We start from the raw sequence: 20,883 nt of genomic DNA on the forward strand, positions 1-20,883 counted from the left end.
TCACCAATGAGCTGCAAGGGGTAGTTGGTTCATCTGCGAATCAGGGTGGGCTTCCAGGAGGAAGTGTGGATGCCTCCGGCCTGAAGGCTGTGTAGGCCACGGGGGTGGAAGAGTGTTACGGTCAGAGGGAACATCATGTGCAGAGGCTCTGACATGGAAAAGAGCATGACGCGTTCAAGGCACTGGAAGAAGCTAGAGAGCAAGGGGGGGAGGGGCTCAAGACGAGACTGGATAGATCATGGGGTCAGATGGGGGGCTTCGCTTAGGTGTATGGGTCTGTGTGTCTGTCTGTCCAAGTCTGCGCTATTCCTTGTGTGTGCGAGGCAGAGAGGAAGGACAAGATGACCTCCATAGGTAGGGTCAGAAAACCTGACTTCAAGAGCTGGTGCAGCCAGAACTGTGCTGTGCCTCAGCTTTGCCTTCTGTAAAATGGGATCACAATCGCTGCCTTCACCTAGTGCAGTGATGGCGAACCTATGACACGCGTGTCAGAGATGACACGCGAACTCATTTTTTTGGTTGATTTTTCTTTGTTAAATGGCACTTAAATATATAAAATAAATATCAAAAATATAAGTCTTTGTTTTACTATGGTTGCAAATATCAAAAAATGTCTATATGTGACACGGCACCAGAGTTAAGTTAGGGTTTTTCAAAATGCTGACACGCCGAGCTCTAAAGGTTCGCCATCACTGACCTAGTGGCTGCTGTGAGAAACAAATGTGGATCTGAACCCCAAAGAACCGTCAGAACTCTCAAGCAAGTCATATCAGCGTGTGCCCACACTGTGTGGGTGTGCCTGTGAGCGTGCGCCTGCGCCCTTAGCTCCCACCGACACCGTCTCCTGCCGGGACAAGTCTGCAGCATTATCTGTACCAAGCCATCGAAAATACACTCGCTTCTGGCCAAAGCCAGGCTCTCCAACAGCCCTGGGGGCTGGAGGAAGCAGGAGTCGGGGGAGGCCTGCAAGGTGGGGTCCTATACCTTCTGGACAAAGGTGGTCAGCTTTGGTGAGAGCTGGGGCTGTGCCTCCTTAGTTAGATTTGGGGCCTCTCTGAAGATGACATTCTGTGTCTCTGCATTCTGGGCACTCCCTGGGGGCAGAAACCATATTACCCCTTCTCCCTCAGAAAAGCAGAGAATGTCACTCAGTGTAACTGTGGCTGAATCTGTTTAAGGGCCGGCCACCTCTGGGGTGTGTTTCCGGGAGGAGTTCAGGGTTGAGGGTGTCCTGGCTGCCTGTTCTCTCTCAGGGCCAGGGGTCTGCTCTGTGTGGTCTGATGCTGTGCAGACCTGGATTCTTGGATGGAGATGTCTCTGAGAACCGGGGCCATTGTGAGTGTCAGCGCATTTATCCAGGTGACCCTGGCCTATTGCTCTCCCAGCTCTGAGGGTCCTGAGAGACGGGCCGAGGAAACAGAGATAAGCTGAGAGATCCCGCCGGAAAGCACGCAACCTGCTACCGTCTCTGTTTTGAACTGAACGGGAAAAACCATTCAAGAGAAGGGAGTGATCAGTTGGCCATCCTCACAGGTCAAAAAGGCGTGAGTGACAATGCGGCAGGAAGAATTCAAGTTTGATAAAAAGCAGAACTTTTCAAAGACAGATAATTATCTAGATAATAATTCAGGCAAAAGGGATTTTCTTCAATTACGTATTCTACCCTTTTTTCATTTTTGCACTGAATTAGTCATTCTTGCATTCATTCATTCATGCAACAAACATTGAATAATCCAGGTAATTGCTCCCATTTTCCACTTCATCCTGCTGGGCTGTCTGTCAGCCAGCAGGCCTCGGGCGAAGGTGTGCATGTGCTTGTGTGCGTGTGCGTGTGTGTGTGTGTGTGTGTGTGTGTTGGGGAGTGATGCAAGAGGAAGAGGAGCTGAAAGGGGCAAACAGGGAAGGAGACATGACTTCTGGCCTCTCAGCCTGTGTCCCTAGAGGAGCTTGTCCCCTCTGTTACTGCCCGGGCCTCACCTGTCTCAGTACCCACCCCCCCCCCACCCCCGTCTATTTGTCCTCCAGAAGCGGGTGCCCCAGCTAGCAGAGTGGTACTCCCTGACACACTGCCTCATCCCTGGGGACCGCCGGAGTATGGCACAGCCAGCCGAATTGATGATAAGGAGGCCTACTTTTCATTTACAAACAGAAAGAAGAAAAATAGAAAAAGAAATTTATTTTCTTTAAGAAAGCACACACAACTGATTCATTAATCTCTTACCAACAGTCTGTACTGAGCACTGGCAGAGAAGAAGTAAGGAAGACCCTGGGGAGGGAATGGGGAGGAAGAATCATCTCCGCTTGTTAGCGTCTGCTGTGCGCATCAGTGGAGGGGGCATGGGCGTAGGGCAGATGAACAAAGGAGGTGATGAGAGGCTTCACCTTAAAGCTGAGGACACGATCACCGAACAAGAGAGTTGGTAGGGGGCCCGGTGGGCATCATCCTCTCACTGGCAGAGGAGGGAAAGACTCGGAGAGGGAGGCGACTCTCCTGGGGCTGCACAGCAAGTTGACAAGGTCGGGATTTGAACCCCTGTTTCTTGTATCCTGGGGACTCCCGATTTCAAACTGCCTTGAATTTCAGAATCGAGGACCTTTTCTCATCTCCTCAACTGGACTTCAAGCTCACATAAGGGAGCTGAAGATCTGTTCCCGAACCCCTCCACGTGCCCGCTTGGCAAGTGCCTGGCAAGGCTTATTAAAGCTACTGGTGACTGATGATCTTCCTTGCCTGGACCTGAGATGAGATTGAGGCCGGAGCACATCTTGGCATGAAGTTTCAGAGAGAGGGAATAACAGAGGTGGTGGAATCTCCATTGAGGGGCCCAGAGCGGACCCTCAGTCCATCAGGAACCCCCTTTGGGCTCTGGTACTGGTCCTAATTCCAGAACCAAGTGGCAGGATGACGTCGGCCAGTTTCCGCCCCCCTCCCCGCCCCCCCCCCCACACACACACACTCAAATGCCCATTTCCTCATCTACACGAGGGTGGACCTCATTCCGTTGCAGCCTTGTGGACGGACATCATTATACATAGGACAACAAAGCAAGATCCTCCCCCCAGCACACATACCCTGTCCTCGGTGGGTGGGCAGACCCTGCTGGTTGGAGCTGGTGCCTCTCGGCGTCTCAGCTTCTGCAGCATCACGAGCACTCGTTACCAATCTCAGGCCTGGGGTCTATCGGTTCCAGACAGGCCCCCAGTGAGGGCTGAGAAGATGCCCGCCCTGCTATTCCAGAGTGGCCGTACCTCCTCCAGGCAAGCACCAAGTTTATAGCACATCCCCACCTACTGGTCTGAAACATTACAAAGCTGTGTTGTGGCGAAGGGCTGTGTGTGGCCAGAAGGAAGATGGGTGTGTGTGTGCTGGGAGTGGGGGTGGGGGTGGGGGCACGCATCATTCCTCACTCCAGCTGTGAGAGAGCTGTCCACGACCCGGTGCTGACCCATTCCTCCTGCTGTGTGTCCCTCCTGCATCTCCAAGGAGCCCAGCGCTTAGGGAATCAGGGGGACAGGCAACGCATAGACACAACGTGGAGGAGAAACTCGAGCCTGCCAGGCCGGTGAGCACAAAGGTGAGGACGTTTGCGATCATGTATTCAGAGCCCCGTGGGACACTACCTTCATAGCCTACGGAGCTGTGTGATAACATGTCACCCTGGAGACATGGATCCTGTATGGGCCACTCAAGGGGCGTGGCATGGCCCTGCCCCATCCCATCCCATTGCTCTCTTCCTGGTGTCTCTGCCTGCCTCCGCCCTCTCCCCTCTTCTGCTGCACACCCCAGAGCGCCCTTTTCAATGGACACTAGGAGGGCCCCCCAATATATAGAGTTGTCTTCCCACCCCTTTCATTTCTTCTCAGCATCTACTATGTGCCAAACCCTGGAGAGTGAGGCAAAAACCAAGAGGACATGACTCCTGCCCTAAATGCAAGTTTGTGAGGATCCTGTAGAAATATGCCCACACACCCTTCACACACAGGCACTGCAGCCCGTGAGGAGTGCTGCAAAGGCAGCATGAAGGGCCAAGGCAGCACTGGAAAGAGGTCAATTACTTCTGTTAGAGGGATGGGGCCTGCTGGTGAGAAGCTGAGGAGTAATCCAGGCAGACTCCCTGGAGGAGATGATGTTCGAGTTGGGCTTTGAAGGCTAGGTAAGACTTTCTGGAGGCAGGGTATTCCAGATGGAGGGTCTGGTGATGCAAAAGCAGAAAGACAGGAAGGCGAGAAGAGTGCTCTCCTATAAGATGCATGGAGGACAAAGGGAGGGCAGTACCGCGGAAGTGACGAGGTAGCTGGATACAAAATCATAAAGGCCTTGGATGCTGGGGGGACGGGGGCAAGGAGTGTATCTGTCTCCTATAGGCAGTGGGGAGCCAGTGAAGGTGACTGAAGAGGGGGCTGACATAATCAGCTCTCCAACAGGTTTAACCACCACCCCACCCCCCTAAACTCCTATTCAAACTGGATATGGAGCAGAGAGTATCCTCAAAGACCAGACACAGGAAAGAGGCTTTCTCAGATGTCATCTGGTGGAAGCCTGGAGACTGGGAGCAGGTTAGGGGCTGTCACCCCACAGGCTGAGCTGGGCCCTGAAAGGGAGTGGGGTTCTGGATCTGCCCGGCAGGACTGGCAGAAAGTGAGAAGGCAAGGGATGGGCCAGGGGCCACATTGCTGGTGGAAGACAGGGAACATGAGGGAGGCAGCCCAAGGTCACCCCGCCCGGTGGCGCCAGAGTTAGACAGAAACCCAGGCTATTTGGCTCCCAGTCTGGCTGTGTGGTCAGAACCCTTCCGCCTGACAGACACACACAAAAAACTGCATCTGCTCCCACTCCCCAGCATCTTCGAAGAGCCTGGAACTCCCAACCAAGAGTTAGCCCGAATTGAGAATAAATCCAGTACCCCTTTCCTGGACAGAGGGACGGTTTGGGTGGGTGTGTGGGTGTTAGGCAGCCCTGAAAGAGGAAGGCCCAGGGGAAATGGGGTTTGGGGAGGAGGGATTTCAGTGATTCTGGCCATATCCATCTGGGGAGGGTCCCCAAACTTTCAGAATCTTCTGGTACTCTTCCTTGAGGAAGGGGAGACTAAGGCATGGGCTAGGGACTCAGGGAAGGAGTTTGGAAAGGATGCCAGATAGATAATCAGGAGGGGAAAAAAAATGCCTGCTCAGTGGGGGCCGCCACCCCACCTCCTCAAATAGCTTTTTGCTGATCATCAGCCAACCCTGGGCCATGCGGGTACCAGGCACTGGCTGCGTGAAAGGACAGAAGAGGATCAGCCCACGGTTCTGCCACCACCAGTCCAGGCCTCACAGGGCACAGAGAAGACACTGGCTTCTAAGGAGGAAAGGAGGCAGATTGCCCACACTCCAAAAGAAGCAGCGCCCGGACAGCAAGGTAGGGTTCTGGCAGGTGAGGGCGGAGGAAGGATATTTAGTAACAGGACGAGGACTCAGGAAGGTTGGCGGTGGGAACTAGGAAGAGCATTTGAACTACCTGGGGGGGGGGGGGGGCGGGGGGCATGGTCAGCTTTCAGAAGGGAACTCTGGTAGCCAGATGCAGAAGTGGGGCAGAACCACACCTAGACCCAGGCCGGAGCTCAGTGTCCCCCTGCCAGGTGCCCAAATCCCCTGCTTGCCAAGCTCCAGGGCACAGACATGCAGAACCCTCCTCCCCAACCAGCCCTTCCCCACCCTCAGCCTTGGAAATTTCAGGTTCCCAGCTGCACACACACACACACACACACACACACACACACAACCACCCCTCTCCCCCATGCTGTCCTGCCCCACTCTTCTGATAGAGGAACTAAGGGGTTGGCTGGGTCTGGTGACATGAACGCAGACCAGCTCCCAGGACCTGCAGAGGAAAGCCAGCGGGTCCCCCATCCCTCCAAGCTCCAGGACCCTAGATACCCAGAGCCATACCTTTCTGGCCGCTCTCAACCTTGAGAGCAGCGCCTGGGTCCGGGTAAGAGCCCTTGGTTAGAGACCTTGGGTGCCCTCACCCTGAGCCGAGGCAGGCTCTTAGGGACAGGGCAGGTGTGGGCTGCAGCGGAGTAGGACACATCAGTGTCCCCCAACGCGGAGAGCCCACTGCCCGCTCCATCCAAGCCCCTCTCCAGCCTGTCTAGGTGCACCCCTCAGCGAGGGGCATCGACCACCCCCCCCACACACACACACACACACTCACACTCACACTCCCTGCTGGTTGGGGAAACGTGTCCCAGGCCTGTTGGTTTCTTGTTGGGAGGAAGAAGCGGGTTTCTCTTCCCCATCCTCCTCCTCCTCTACCAGCTCTCTCTCTCTCCCTTCGGTCTGAGCCCCTCACCTCCTGGAGCGCCTCCAGCTTGCAGAAGGCCCGTCGGATCTGAGTCGGGGGGCTGTGCAGAGACCCTCTGTCCCTCACCCGTCCCCCTGCCGTCCCCCTGCCCAAACGCGCCAACCCGGCCCCTCCCGCTCCCACACCTTTCACGACGGAGCCCGGGGCGAGCCTGGGGAGCAGACGCAACAGATTGCAGAACGCGAGAGCGCGGATGCCGCTCGCTCCACCCGCCGCCGGCCGCCCGCCGCCCTGGCTGCGCCGGCTGCCTAGACCCCCTCCCTCCGGGCTCGGCTAAGCCGGCCATTTAGATGCAGCTCACAAGACGGCGGGTGGGCGAGCCGCCGCGGCTCCCGAGCCCCAGCAGTCCGCTTCCTTTCTCCGGGCCGCGCAGGGAGCGAGGCGGCGGGCGGCGCGGCCCCGCACCAGCCTGCGAGCCAGGGGCGAGGGGAGGCACGGTCCCGCGGCCCCCAGCGGCCCCCCGCCCCGCCGGCTGCGGGGGAGGGAGTGACGGGAGGGGCGCCTCAGACCCGGTTTAGTGGATCCCTCGGATCCCCATAGATTTCCGTGGGCGGACACGCCCCCGGACACTCGGGTTTGCACCCTTCTTACTCATCGGGAAAGGACCGGAGTGACTCCCCAACCCCCGGATTCCTGGGCCGGGCTCGGTCCCCAGGGCGGGGCGGGACTCCTCCGCTCCCGCCAAAGCGCTCGGGGGCTGGAGGTAACTCGAGCTGCGAGTCTGGGGATGGGGGTGTCGCTTTTCTCCGGTCTCCTCTGCGCCCCTCCGGAGGCGACCACCGCATCCTCACCCGCGAGTCCGCGCCGCGACACTTACCGAGGGCGAGCAGCACCGAGAGGCAGAGCAGGGCGGCGCCGCCGCGGCGCAACATCCTCGGGGCCATGGCCACGGCGGGAGCGGGGGGCGGCCGAGGGGCAGCCGCCGACGACGACCCGGCCCCCGGTCTGGTCTGGGTCACATCCAACTCGGGACTGCCGTGGCGCCCCGCTGTCTCCGCGAAGGCTCTGGGGCCAGGGAGTGCAATTCAGGGGCAGTTTGAGGGAAGGGGGCGTCCCAGGCGCCGCCGGCGACACCCTCGAGCCGGTGGGGGCGGGCGCAGCTCCCGGCGGGAGGAGCCTTCGCCTCCCGGCTGGTGCCCCCTGCAGGCTCTGCGCGGCCAGGGGGGAGCCGCACGTGCGGGCCGGGCCCCGCGGCCGCCGGCGTCTCGGGACTGCCCAGAGCCGAGTGCTGGGTCCCCGAGCCGCGCGGTCCAGCTCGAACCCGAACTCGCGCGAGGGTGCAGATCTCCAGCACCAGCCCCAGTGTTTGCGGGTTGGGTGGGATGCTCACACGGGTAGCGCGGCTTCCTTCCTCCGAGCGCCCTGCAGCAGCTCCAGCGTACAAATCCCAGGTTAGGTGCAAACGGGAGATTTCTTTCGCAAAGAAAGAGACAATCTGGGCAACTTTAATCCAGCTGGAGAAGGAAAAGTTTGCACGTAGCGCCGAGCCCGGCGATGCGGTCTCCACCAGCCTCCGCGACGCCGCCGGGTCTGAATGCCCGAGGCGGGCGGCCAGCGGCCGGTCCCCTCGCAGAGCTCGAGGCAGGGTTCCAGCGCGCTCTCCCGTCTCGCCCGGGGCCCGGGCTGCACACCGGCCGGCTCAGCGCCGCCTGCCCGGGGCGCGGCTCCGCCGCTGGAGCGAGGGTGGCGCGGCCGGAACAGGCTGCCCCATGGAGATGGGGCTTGGAGACGCGAGGGAGAAGGAAAGCCTGAGCCGAGCCCTGCCCGCCTGGGGCGCCGACTCCAGCCTCCTGGTCGTAAACGCGGTAGGAGGGACAGGGGCTCGGCCAGCCGCTGCGGCTCCCGGCTGCCCCCCTCTCCTCCCAGGTCTCGCTGGCTCAGCAAATGGGCGCACTGCTCCTCCTTGCTCCTCGCCTTCCCCGGGGAGACCTGCACAAACCTTGAACTTTTCCGGGCTTCAGAGTGTACGACGTCTCCTTCGGCCCGCCGTCCCCGCCCTGCCCCCGGACGCCCGGTCGCCCGCCGTCTCGGTGCAGCCGGGCATCGGCGCGCTCTCCCGGAGTCAGTTGGGGCGAGCGTAGCGCAGCGCCAGCCCGGGCTGCGGGCGGCGAGACCTGGGCGCCACGCCAGGGGCTGGGGCACCCGGCGCCCGCGCAGCCCGCGGCCAGGGAGGCGGCAGCTGGTATCTACGGGGCCGAGCGGAGAGGAGGTGCTGGCAGGGGGGCCGGCTCCCCATGGACGTGTGTGGGGGGAGAAGAATCAAGGAGCAAAAAGGAAGTGGAGGTGGGGGGAGCCACAGTAGTACCCAGCAGCCGCCGCCGCCTCGGCGCTCGCGCCGGCTGCTCCGCCGTAAATGACTCGAGAGACACACACGCGCGCGCTCGCCGCCCTCCTCCCGCGGCCGGGACTAGAGCCCACCCTGGCGGTAGCGGGCGCGGAGCCGGGCGCGCTCGTTCTCTCCCTCCCCCCGCCCCCCCCCCCCAGATTCCCCGTGGTCACGTGGCCCCGAGCGCGCGGCCCACGACTCGCGCAACGCGGAGACACCCCTCGTTTTAGTCCCCCCTCCCCTGGCCACGTGTCCATTCCGCATTCCAGGCCTGGGGGCGCGCGCGGCTCCTTAATGAGACTCCGGCAAGGGCCGACCTCGCGATCCGCTCGCCCCTGTTTTATGTTTATTTTTTTTTCTCCCCAGTGCAGGCCAGCGCTGGGGCCCGAGTGGGGCCGGCTGCGGTGGCTGCGTTTCCCTCGGGTAGAAGCCGCTGTAGCCACCGGTGTCCTTTGGAGAAGGATGCACGCTCCCAGCCGGGCGCCGTTGGTGTTTTACAGCCGCTCTGCCTGAGGCCGGGGAGGGGGCACCCTACCCCACCCCCAGAGGCTGCGTGGGGCTTTTGCGGGGCACTGGATAGGGATCAGCCGAACTGCGGCGCCCAGTCCCGCCCTGGCCACACAGCTTCCTTTGGGGATGGGTCCTGGGGTGCAGCTGGGGGGGGGGGGAATCCCCTGGGCTGCTGGGGAAGGGGGTGGGCGGAGAGGAGGGAAGTACCTGCCTACAGGTTGTTTTGCAGGCCCTTACCGGGCCATGGGGTGGGGCTGGGGGTATTGCCCCTCTTGCAGACTCACCCAGGCACCTGCTGACGAGGGGGAGGGGTGGTGGGTGGCGTTCTTTCCCACCATCAGGCCCATTCCATTAGAGCGCAACCCAGATCAGACCCGACAAGTCAACTGTCAAACGTCAGCCAGGCATCGAATCAATGGCAATGATTTTACAGCATCCTTGGGCATCATGGCTCAGCACCCCAGGGCCCCTTCTCAATCCCACACTGCTCTGGAGGGACAGGGTCTTCCATCCTATGGACATAAGTCTTGGGGGGTGGGGTGCCGCTCTTGTGGATTTACACTCCACCAGGCTGACGGGGAGCGAGGTAGTTCAGAGCAAGGCCCGCTGGGGGCTCAGTCTGTGTCCCCCATCTGCCTCTCTGGGAGGCAGACTTCTTGACCCTGTGAGTTTCCTGTTCATCCAGTGAAGCGGCATTTTCTTTTTGGAAAATGGGCCTGGGCGGTTCCTGGAAGCCTCCCTCCTCCCTGGCTTCGTGCTGTTGCTGCCTCTGCTTGTGTGTACTGGGGCCTGCGGAGAGCCCAGAGCAGAGAGCGGCTTTCTCCCCTCCCCCCTGCCACATCTGTCTGGAGCTGGGAGGTGCAGCATGGAGAGGGCTGGCGGGCTCTTGGACGCCCTGGGGATGGAAGGTGCTGGAGTCGTCAAGGAAGATGATTCTCATTAGACTCCTAATGCCTGATGGCAATTAATGTCACCCTTGGGCTTATTAACCACCCCAGTGAGAGGGAAGCTAGCAGTCAGGCTGTGGGTGGGAGAAGCCACCTCCGGAGACAGGAGGGCTCCTGGACGAGGAGGAAAGAAGCAGGGAGGTCTCCCACCCCTGTCCCCTGCCCCCAAATGGAAGGGGCACAGGGCCTGTCAACAAGAAGTCCAGAAAGGAAAGACACAAGTCTGCTTTTCTGCGCTGAGGACCCACTGCCCAGGTGAGGGGGACCAAGCTCCCCTCCTCCCCAGATATTGGCAGCTGAGCGGTCAGCAGTTCAGCCCACTCTCACCGGTCTTTTCTGGAAACTGAGCACAATGTTCTCGCTCTTGTCTCTACCTGCCACCTCCCCCTAGCTCTTAGGTGATTAAAAAAAATGAGTCTCCCTGTACCCTCAGTTTCCCCTCTCTCCCTCCCCACCTCCCTCTCTGCCTCCCTCCCTTCTTCCCTTCCTCCTTCCCTCTCTCCATCCCTTCCTCCCTCTCTTACTCCCTCCCTCCCTCCTTCCCTTCCTCCTTCCCTCTCTCCATCCCTTCCTCCCTCTCTTACTCCCTCCCTCCCTCCTTCCCTTCCTCCTTCCCGCTCTCCATCCCTTTCACACCAATATGGCAAATATCTCCAACATCATAGGCACTGCTCACAACAATGGGCAAGACAGACCTAGCCTGTCCTCCTGGAGCTTACATTCCAGGGGAAAGACACACGCTGAGCTTATAATTGATTACAGCTGTGGTAAGTTCTGTGGCCTTCTGCGTGTTGTTTTTTTTATCTTATGGAGGAGACTGAGGCTCCGGTCAGGAGGGTTTGTGGGTGGGGGCAGCCTGCTGTCTTTAGAGAACGTGATTTCGGCCACTGGTTCTTCGGGGGCCGGCTGTGTGGACCCAGAGGCTTCTGCCAGGTCAGTGTGTCTGACCTTGGTAGACCTCCTTTCCTGTGCCAGGGAAGTGAAGGTTCTGCTGACCCGCTACCCACCCCTCACCTCCAACAACTCCAGAGCCCCATGGGCCTGTTCTCTTGGCAGTGCCAGTTCTAGGGCTCAGGGAGAAAGAAGTTGGCATGAGAAAGACACAGCCAGCCCTAGCCTAGTGGATCGAGGCTCGACCTGTGGACCAAAGGGTCCCAGATTCGATTCCAGTCAAGAACTTAAGTTGCAGGCACCTCTCCAGCCCAGGCCCTGGTCAGGGCTTGTGTAGGAGGCAATCAATCGATGTGTTTCTCTCACATCGATATTTCTCTTTATCTTTCCCTCTCTCTTCCACTCTCTCTAAAATTCAATGGGAAACTATCCATTGAGGATTTAAAAAAAGACAAAAGAAAGATACAGCCAGCTGCCCCAACTATTCCAATCTTACATGTCTTTGACTTAGAAAGGGATTCATACCTTATCTCGGGCCTTTCCTACCACACCCTCAGACTGCCCTGTCTGTGCTTAGGAGGCCTGTTCATGGACCCCAACCGGCACTGGCTGCTGGAACCTGGGTAGGGGGCCAGAAGAGCTACCGCAGGGGAACCCAGGCTAGAGAGAGGACCTGGCAGGTGTGTACTCTTCTGCCCCCCAATGAACACGTTATTGGGTAATGTGCTCGCCCCTCCTTTCTGCTGCTTCCATTTTGTTCAGGGCCAAGAGTCTTTCTAGCTAGAGAACTGGCCATGATTGGGGGTTTCCTTGATCCTCAGCTCCAGGGTGGTGCCTGGAATAGCCCCAGGCCCCTGCCAGACAGACAGACGGTAAGGTGGGCTCTATGAGGCCCTGTCCCCTTATTCACATTACCACTTCGGACTATTCAGGTGGCCCCGCCCCTCTGTTCACATGCCCACTTCCGGCTAATCACGTGGCCCCATCCCCTCAATCAGAAGCCCAATTCCAGGGGAACTCATGGCCCCGCCCCCTTGATCAGATGCTCACAGCTGGCCAAGCGAGTGGCCCTGTCCCCTTGTACAATGCCCTCTTACCCCTGACCTCGTGGCCCCACCCCTTGAGACCTCAGTTGGTCTGTTTCTGGGGTGCCACCTCCCTGGTTGGCTGTCTGGCCCTGCTCTCCCACCTGTCAACAGTCCCTTTGCCAACGTCCTTCCAGAAAATGGTGTGTGCGCGCCCTCTCTTTCCTGCTGGGTCTGGGGCAGCTGGGACTGAGAAGGAGACAGGACAGCAAAGTTCTGTCGGAGTCCACGCAAGAGGTCCAGGTGGGCCTGTGCAGCCCCTGGAAGGCTGGGGGAGGGGAGGGGAGGGAGGCAGGGGGGTTGATGAGGAAGCGGAATGCCCTCAGGGCAAGTGGTACACACAATCACCCCAGGCTCCTGGGAGGAACAGCTGTGGCCCATTGTATTCAGGTGAGGCTCCTGAAGCACAGAGAGGGCAAGCGATTCCTTGAGGGCACAGAGCAGTTAAAGGGCAGAGCTAAAAACAGAACCCTGGGCTGCCCACAGACTGTGCCTCCTTCACCTGTGACCTCTGGGTAGACGGCCCTTCACTTTAGGGCCATTTGCTCTGATGGGCTTGCCCCTTCCACCCCCACCCCTTCTTCAGCCCCAGAGGACAGGGGTCCTGGCACTGCCCCAGTGGTAACCTTGCACCCCAGGAATAAATCCCACTTGGTCATGGTGTATGATCTTTTTAATATATTGCTGAATTCATCTTGCTAATATTTTGTTGAGGACTTCGCACCTGTATTCATCAGGGATAGTGGCCTATAATTTTCTTTCTTTGTAGTGTCTTTTTCTGGTTTTGGAATTTGGATAATGCTGGCCTCGTAAGAAGAGTTTGGGAGTCGTCCTCCTCTTGAACTATTTGGAGTAGTTTGGGAAGGACAGGTGTTAGTTCTTCTTTGAATGTTTGGCTTCTCCTGTGAAGCCATCTGACCCAGGACATTTGTTGGAGTTTTTTAAATTACTGCTTCAATTTCACTAGTTGTAATCTGTCTGTTCAGATTCTTTGGTTCTTCTTGATTCAGTTTTAGAAGATTGCATGTTTCTAGGAACTTATCCATTTGGTCCAGATGATCCAATTTGTTGGCATATAGTTGTTTGTAATATTTTCTTACACTCCCCTGTATTTCTATGGAGCCAGTCATTACTTCTCTTTCATATCAGGTTTTATTTATTGGGTCCTCTCTCTTTCTTTCTTGATGAGTCTTGTTAAAGGTTTGTCGGTCTTACTTACCTTTTCAAAGAACCAGCTCTTGGTTTCATTGATCTTTTGTAGTTTTTTTAGATTCTATTTCCTTTATTTCTACTCTGGTCTTTCTTATTTCCTTTCTTCCGCTTTCTTTGACCTTTGTTAGTTGTTCTTTTACTACTTTGATTTTTTAAAAAATCAAACTCTATGTGTGAAGCATTGTGCTCGGTAACAGAATACAGGAAACCCCGCACTTTTCAGAAGTTCACTATATGCCCGTTCACTTTTAGAACACAGATTCGTACCTGTTTCGCTAACTGGAAAACATCCAAAGGGGATTTTTGCTTTTTCATTTTTGCTGTTTGTTTTGCAGTGAGCCAGTTATAGAGGCACCGTGCACCCTGAGTAGCGAGAGTGGCTCCCCAAGGTCTTTCCCCGGGAATAACACTCAGCATCTCAGCCTCCAGCCACCATACCTTTGAACTGCGTCTGCGAGCATCTGTGCTTCATCTCTATTTATTTTGTGCATCTGTTAGCAAGACATGTCCTACGGTAATTACTTCTTTGCGTTACACCATTTCTCTTATAAAAGATTTCATAGGAACGCTTTATTGTAGGATAGTAGGGGTGGGGGAGAGAGACCTGAACATAGATTGAGTAAGACAGACAAGACTCCACTGTGGAAGTTCCAGAACTTCGCTCCACACATCCACGTTGAGCGGCCAGTCATATGAATAGCTAACTGCGTGCTTTCTGCGTGCCAGGCACTGAGCTGGGCATTTCACATGCATTAGCTGTGTCCTCAATAAAACCCTGTGAAGTAGGCACTATTTTTTTTCTGTTTCCCAGTGAGGAAACTGAGGCTCAGAGAAGGTAGGTTTCTTTCCTAGAGTCACACAGCTAGAAAGTAGCAGAGCCATCCCTCAGGTATGTAACCCACTTAGCCACTTGGACCATGAGGTGTAAGTTCCCAGGATTAGGTAGACGACAGAGCCACTGCGATCATGGCCGGAGGAGGCACCAGGCACAAACAGGCCATTCAATGCAGGGAGGACGATGTGGCGGCCAGCAGGGGCTCTGGGGGCATTGGAGCCTCTGACCAGAGAGAAGTGTCCTCTCCACAGGACCATACGGAGTGTCTCAGCCTCTTCTCCCCCCCCCCCCCCCCGCCCCTTCAGCACACAAACTTATACCTGCCTGCTGTTAGATACACACCCAGTTTCATACACAGTCAAGCACACCTGCGGCTATTACAGGGCCCACACAGCCTCTACCCTGCAGCTGGACCGTTTTGCCTCCCCCTGCAGACTGATCTCCCAGTTCAGATGCTGGGGCCCATACTGATCCTCAGGCCAGGAGCAGGTCTGTAGGCTAAGGGCCGGTGCTCCGGGCCTCACCTCTCCAGGCCTCAGTTCCTCCATCTGTTCAATGTTGATCATCACACCACCCCCAGTCCCTTTTAAAATACATTAAAGTTAATGTACACTGATTGCTCAATAGTACTGGCCACAAACGTGTGCTCTGTACTATTGACTCTTACAATTCTTGAGCCCAAGTTGCTCGCTATGGTCTACGAGGTCCTAGATGATCTGACCCACAGCTGCTTTTCCAAAATCAGTTTTCGCCTGTCCTGTCTTATTACGCTGGAGCCACCAAGGCCTCCCTGCGGGGATGTGTCAAGCACATTCCTGCCCCAGGGCCTTGGTACTTGCTGTTTCTTCCATCTGGCATGCTTTCCCCTTGGACCTCGCGTCTTGCTCCTTCACTTCATTCAGGTCACTACTCACCTACCACCTCCTCTGACGCACCTGCCCTGACCACGGGATGTCAAACAACACAGCCATCACACTGCCCTTTGCTCTGTCCTCCTACCCTGCTTGGATTCGGAGCAGTTGACATTTCATCTTAGAACTTGTCTGTTGCTTCTGTCTCCTTTGATGAAATATAAACTCCCCAAGGCCAAGGTTCTTTTAGAGGAGCTGTTCAACAGCGCCTGGCGTATGTGCTCAACAAAATAGACTCATGGGGTTACTTACGCATACTCATTTATTTTGGTAATCGGGCCAGTGATTTTTACCCGGCCCTTCTACTCAGGTCTTAGGTCTGAGTTCACATAAGGGTCCTGCCTGGCACCTCACTCCCCTGACCTTCCAGAGCCTGGGAGGCCACTGCCAAGATCACCTTAGTCTCTGATGTGCCTCTTGGTTGTCTTGGCTCTAACTGTGCCTTATTCCAAGTTCTTCCACCTGCCATGCCAGCCTGACCCGGACTGCTGGATCCGAAAGCCTGCAGGCTGGAGCCATAGGCCTGTCCTACTATTTCCCCATGTGAGTCCTCTGCCCCAGCCAGGCCAGGTGTTGGCCACCACCATCACCAGGGATGTCTGTCTCTATGCCAGGCTCACTCCTCTCCCCACACCTTCACTCTCTAAATATATATATATATATATATATATATATATATATATATATATATATTGATTTTAGAGAAAGAGGAAGGGAGAGAGAGAGAGAAATATCTATGAGAGAGAAACATCAATAGGCTGCCTCCTGCACGCCCCCAACTGGGGATCAAACCAGCAACCTGGGAATGTGCCCTGACCAGGAATCAAGCTGATAACCTTTTGGTTCATGGGTCAATGCTCAACCACTGAGCCACACCGGCCAGGCCACACCTTCACTCTTGCCATACCCCATGCTTCACTAATGCTCTTCTCCACCAATTCAAATCTTAACGTTTATCTTAACGTTTCCGCCCAGGGATCTTCTCTCTGGAGTCTTCCCAGACTCCGTTACATGGCCTCATGGGGAAAAGGGACAAACAGAGGCTATGGAGTCAGTCAGGGTTCGAGTCCTGATGGCAGGGCTCTCTGCTCAATTCCCCTCCACATCTTGAGCACCCAGGCACCACGACACAGTAAATCCTCTCTGGGATTCTTAATTAGGTTATAGATCAGAATCCTCCCCCTTCCTATTTTATAGATAAGGGGGGGAGGTCCAGAGAGAGCAAGTGACTGGCCCAAGGTCACACAGCCAGTTCCGGACACAGCCAGGAGCATAACCCCGTGGAGGGACGGGCCTGGCTCCCTGCGTTGCAGGGTGCCCATCCCCAAAGTTCCACCTCCCGGCTCAGTCCCATCGCGTGGACTTGGGCACCGACCTGTTCTCTGCTGGAGGGACTGAGGCTCCCAGGGCATTATTTGGGGGGTTCACCCTGATTTGGTGTGGCTGCTGGTTCAGCTCTGACCTTGGACTCCGGTTTCGGTCATTGCATTTATGTATTCATTCACTCAGTCCGTCTCACTTTGGATGTTTCCTCCTCTCTGCAGCTTCCCCAACTCTGCTCATACCCGTCCCCACTCTGTGCACCTCTAAGGCCCGTTTCCTGCAGGTCAGCATGCAGAGGGCTGTGTGGGTAAGTCTGTCTCCTCCTATAGAGGGAGACCCAGGAAGGCAGGTGCTGTGTCTGTGTTGTCCCCACTGTATGCCCCTCTCCTGACATCTGTTGGATGTTCACTTAATGGTTATTGAATAAATGAATTATTAATCACCTACTCTGTGTCTGGAGCTATGCTTGCTGAATAAAGTGGTTTCTGTCCCCAAGGAGACACCACTGTGCGGGAGAAGTAAGGGGGCAGGCACACGGGATCACAGCAGAGGGTGGCCGTGAGTGATGCCCCATCGAGGGGCATCTAGCTCAGTCTACATCATGGATGTTGCAGGGAAAGGGAGGGCTTCCTGGAAGAGGTGAGCTTTTAGGAAAGACAAGTTGGTGTAGGCTGCGGGGGAGTAGGGAGAAGAGAGAGGAGAGGGAGCTGCTGCAGGAAGAGGGAGCAGTGTGTCTAAGGACCTGGAGCCAGAGGCATGCAGTGTGACCTGGAAATGGCAGGGGTGGAGCACTGAGCTGGGTGGGCTCGGAAGGGAGGCTGGAGAGGCAAGCAGACACCCCCTCCCCACCCTGCACACAAAGGTACGTACATGCTTGTATGACACACACTCCCAGGGCTATGCAGTTACACACAGCTTTACACATACATAGTCAAAGACACTGAGATGCTTCTAAAGCATCTTATAACTGTAAGCATGTGCACAGCCACACACACACACCACACACACACACACACACACACACACACACACACACTCTCTCTGCAAAATGAGCTGCCCCCTGTTTACAGTCTTTCTGCTCTCATTTCCCTAGAGCCCTCTAACCTTTAGCTCCTCCTCAGAAAGGACCCTCCCTCCAACCCCCACCCTCCGCCAAGCCCTGACTCTAGATGCCCCCTTTCCCTTCCTCCCGCCTGGCACATGCGGACAGCAAGCTAGGACCACCCCCGGGCACCTGGCCAAGGGAGGATTTGGACTCAGGCCATATGGGCTGGGCTGGGCTCCCCCGTCTTTCCCTCCCCACCCCCACACGGCTTCACTTAATTCCAGGGCAGAGCTCTGATCAAATGTGCAGCAGAGAATAGAGAGGCAGAGCCAGAGAGAGAGAGAGAGAGAGAGAGAGAGAGAGAGAGAGAGAGTGAGCGAGCATGCTTTCTCTGCCCCAGCCCAGCAGCTAGACGGCAGTAAACTCTCGATGTTCCTGCACCTTTCCCAACGTCTCTTTTATTAGCCAACTTGGCTGCAGGTGGAAGAGGAAGCGCCAGGGTCCCATCTTCTCTGCACACGCCCCCCCCATCCCCAAGTTTCCCAGATCTCTGCCTGTGACCTCACAGAGTTGTAGAGTCAGCTCTGCCTGGTTCCTGGGGGTGGCAGTGGCCAGGACGCCTGCTTTGGGTGGAGAATGCCAGGCTGGCTGTCGGGGAAGATGAGAGGGGAGGCCGGGGTGCTGGGGACGGGGAGGAAGCCCTTACACCATAAATTTGACCATCATAGGACTTCTGGGAAATCCGGCATTTCAGGTGGGGACATAAGACCCACAGCTGTGGGCAGTGTGCCTGGCTTCACACGGGGAGCGGGTCTCAGAGTTGGGATCAAACCCAGGTTCTCCTTCTGGATCCCTCAAGATGAGAATCATTGCTTTCATTTCCCATCCCACCTCCCAGAGCTGATTCTCAGCTTCCTTAGGTCTCATTCTTGCTATAAAACCATCTATGGCTCCCTACTGCCCACAGGATTAAATCATCCAAATTCCTCAGATTTTCATCTAGTCCTTTCTCCTACGAGCAGACCATATCTTCTCTGCCTCGGCGCCTTTTGCCTGCTGTTCCCTCTGCTTGGAAAATCCGTTCCTCCTTTCCCACCTCCTCAGGGAGCTTGTCTGCAAAGCCTTGTTCATCGCTCAAGATGGAATCAATCTCTGTCTGGCTCGTCAGTAGAATTCACCTGACCTCTCAGCTTCCGGATTCACTGATAAACTCCTTAAGGACAAAGATGCTATCTATTCATCTCTAAGTCTTCCACAAAATTGAACACAGCTCCATACCTGCGTTAAGTGTTCAATAAATGTTTATTAAGCAACGAACGAATGAATGAACGAATGAATGAATGAATGACAGGAGAGGCAATCATTTGGACACCAAAGTCCTGCAATGTCTCGGGTGCTTCCCATCCATTACTTTTCCAACCTTCACAATAATCCTGAGTGGCATGTAAACATTATCTCCATTTAGTGATGAGGACGCTGAGGCTCAGAGAGGCCAAGTAACTTGCTGAAAGTCCCTCAGCTCGAGAGTGGCAGAGCTGGGATTTGACTGCAAGTCTGTCTGCCCCTAAAGCCTGCGTTCCCTTCACCTGCTCAGAGCACATCTGATGCTAAATGCCCTCTAGGCTGGTCCCCCAGGACTCCCAGGCCCTCCTCAAGATCCATCAGCAGGGGACACCCAAAGAGAGCCTGGGGTGACAGCAGTGCTTTTCCCACTGGAAGGTCCCTGTCCCTTCCTCGGGCTAAGGGAAGGCACTCTCGTTGCCATCTCACCACCATCTCTCGGATCCTCACAGGCGGTTGCCAGGGGCTTGTCTAGTGGGTGGTTCAGGGCCTGATTCCCGGAACCAGACAGCTGGGTTCAAATCCAGGCAGGTCCCGTTTTCCAGGTAAAGAAAGAAGGTTCAAAGAGGCTGAGTCACTGGCTGAATGACACACCGGAAGGAAAGCTTAGTAGTAGTGTTGGAATTTGAACTCAGGTCAGGTGTGCTGTGTGAACTCGGGCAACTTACTTAACCTCTCTGTGCCCAGTTCCTCATCTGAAAAAAGAGGACATTGATAGGACCTTCCCTCAGTGCTGAAAGCTCTTTGAAGCAGGGACTGGCTCATGGCAAAGACTCTGTGCGTCTGCTGTCATTATTACCCATTGTTTTCCCCCTGGGATGCAAACGCCAAACGGTTTGCCCTTTCTCTTCTCTGTCTGGGAAGTGTGTTGTCCGACTGTTCTGTGTTCTTGACAGCACCCTCCTCCCCCTAAACTCTCCAGGCCTCCGCTGTGAGATAAGGAAGCAAAACTGGGCTTGGAGAAAAGCTCCGAGAAAAGCCAAATCAAAGTGACTTTTGTGGTGACAAATGCTTAATAATAACTTTACAAATCCAGTGGAATTACTATGAATAACAACTCTCTCTCTCTCTCTCTCTCTCTCTCTCTCTCTCTCTCTCTCCCGTTCCCGTTCCTGTCTCCCAGAGAACACACAGCTACAACCCTGAAATCTACCCAAAAGAATCATTAGTGGGAAAACAAGCTAAAAATAGCCCCGAAGGAAACGGTGCCAGCTCAGAAGCAGTTCTTTGGAGGTGGGGGCGTCCACGGAACCTCTTCTGTCGCTCCCGGGTAATAGATCCTAATGTTTAAAGTTGGAGTGGCTTTGGGAGGTGGGTCCTTTTCTCTAGCCCCCACAATCTGGGCTCCTGGGTCAGCATCAGTGTGCCCCTCCCCCGGGGCATCGGGCCTTGTGCCATCTCCTGGTGGCCCAAGGAGGGCTGTAACAGGCTGGGGTCCACTCCAGGTCCCACTGCTGGTTTGGTCACTCCCCGGTGGGACCTGGGCTCCCTTCCCCTGTCAGGGCCAGGACCCCTGAGCTGGCGGGCTGCCTCTCTGCCCCGTCCTGTGAGTTGGTCTGACCTGGGGCCCTGCCCTCCCCTGAGGGTCTCTAGGAGCCTGACACTCTGGCAGGTGCTTCACACACACACACACACAGCCTCACCACCTCCTCCTCAAGGCAGGCCCCATTTTCCAGGGAGAGAAAGGAGGCCCAGAGAGGCTGAGTCACTGGTGCAAGGACACACAGGAAGAAAAGTATCGTGTTGACATTTGAACTCAGGTCACGTTTGCCTGATGCCAAAGATCACAAACGTTTCTTTAGGAAACCCTGAATAGAGGGGGGCAGGGGGCTCTCCTCCCAGGGCCCACTGGTGGGGGTGCAGGGGGATATTCAACATGTAACGGAGACCGCGTTTGCCCTCGTGGTGTTTCCCAAGGCAGGTGCCTTGTCTGCGCTGCCAGGGAGGGCTGTGTGTCCCCTTTAAGCCTGGGCGGTGGCGGGGTAGGGGTTGGGGGGGTCCCCCAGGCAGGGACTGTGTCTCCCAGACAAGGCTTTCCGCAGGCAGGCTTACCTCTTCCCCATCAGAAAGGATGTTCCCCAGGGCAGGACTCAGTCTGAGATTTTCCCAAAAAA

The 20,883-nt window shown here is 56.2% G+C and overlaps 1 protein-coding gene across 1 annotated transcript in view; it reads right to left on the reverse strand.

Annotated features, from left to right (window-relative positions):
- TMEM132E (transmembrane protein 132E) overlaps positions 1 to 7,227 on the reverse strand; it is a gene marked incomplete at its 5' end in the record, with an annotated part of 49,792 nt that extends 42,565 nt beyond the window's left edge. The window contains one exon of the mRNA XM_081108859.1: positions 7,161 to 7,227. Coding sequence (XP_080964985.1) covers positions 7,161 to 7,227 — 67 coding nt within the window. The remainder of the gene's footprint in view (positions 1 to 7,160) is intronic.
- Positions 7,228 to 20,883: the final 13,656 nt, after the last annotated feature.

The sequence above is a fragment of the Myotis nattereri genome (genome assembly GCF_964212035.1).
Source record: "Myotis nattereri genome assembly, chromosome: 16".
Lineage (NCBI taxonomy): Eukaryota > Metazoa > Chordata > Mammalia > Chiroptera > Vespertilionidae > Myotis > Myotis nattereri.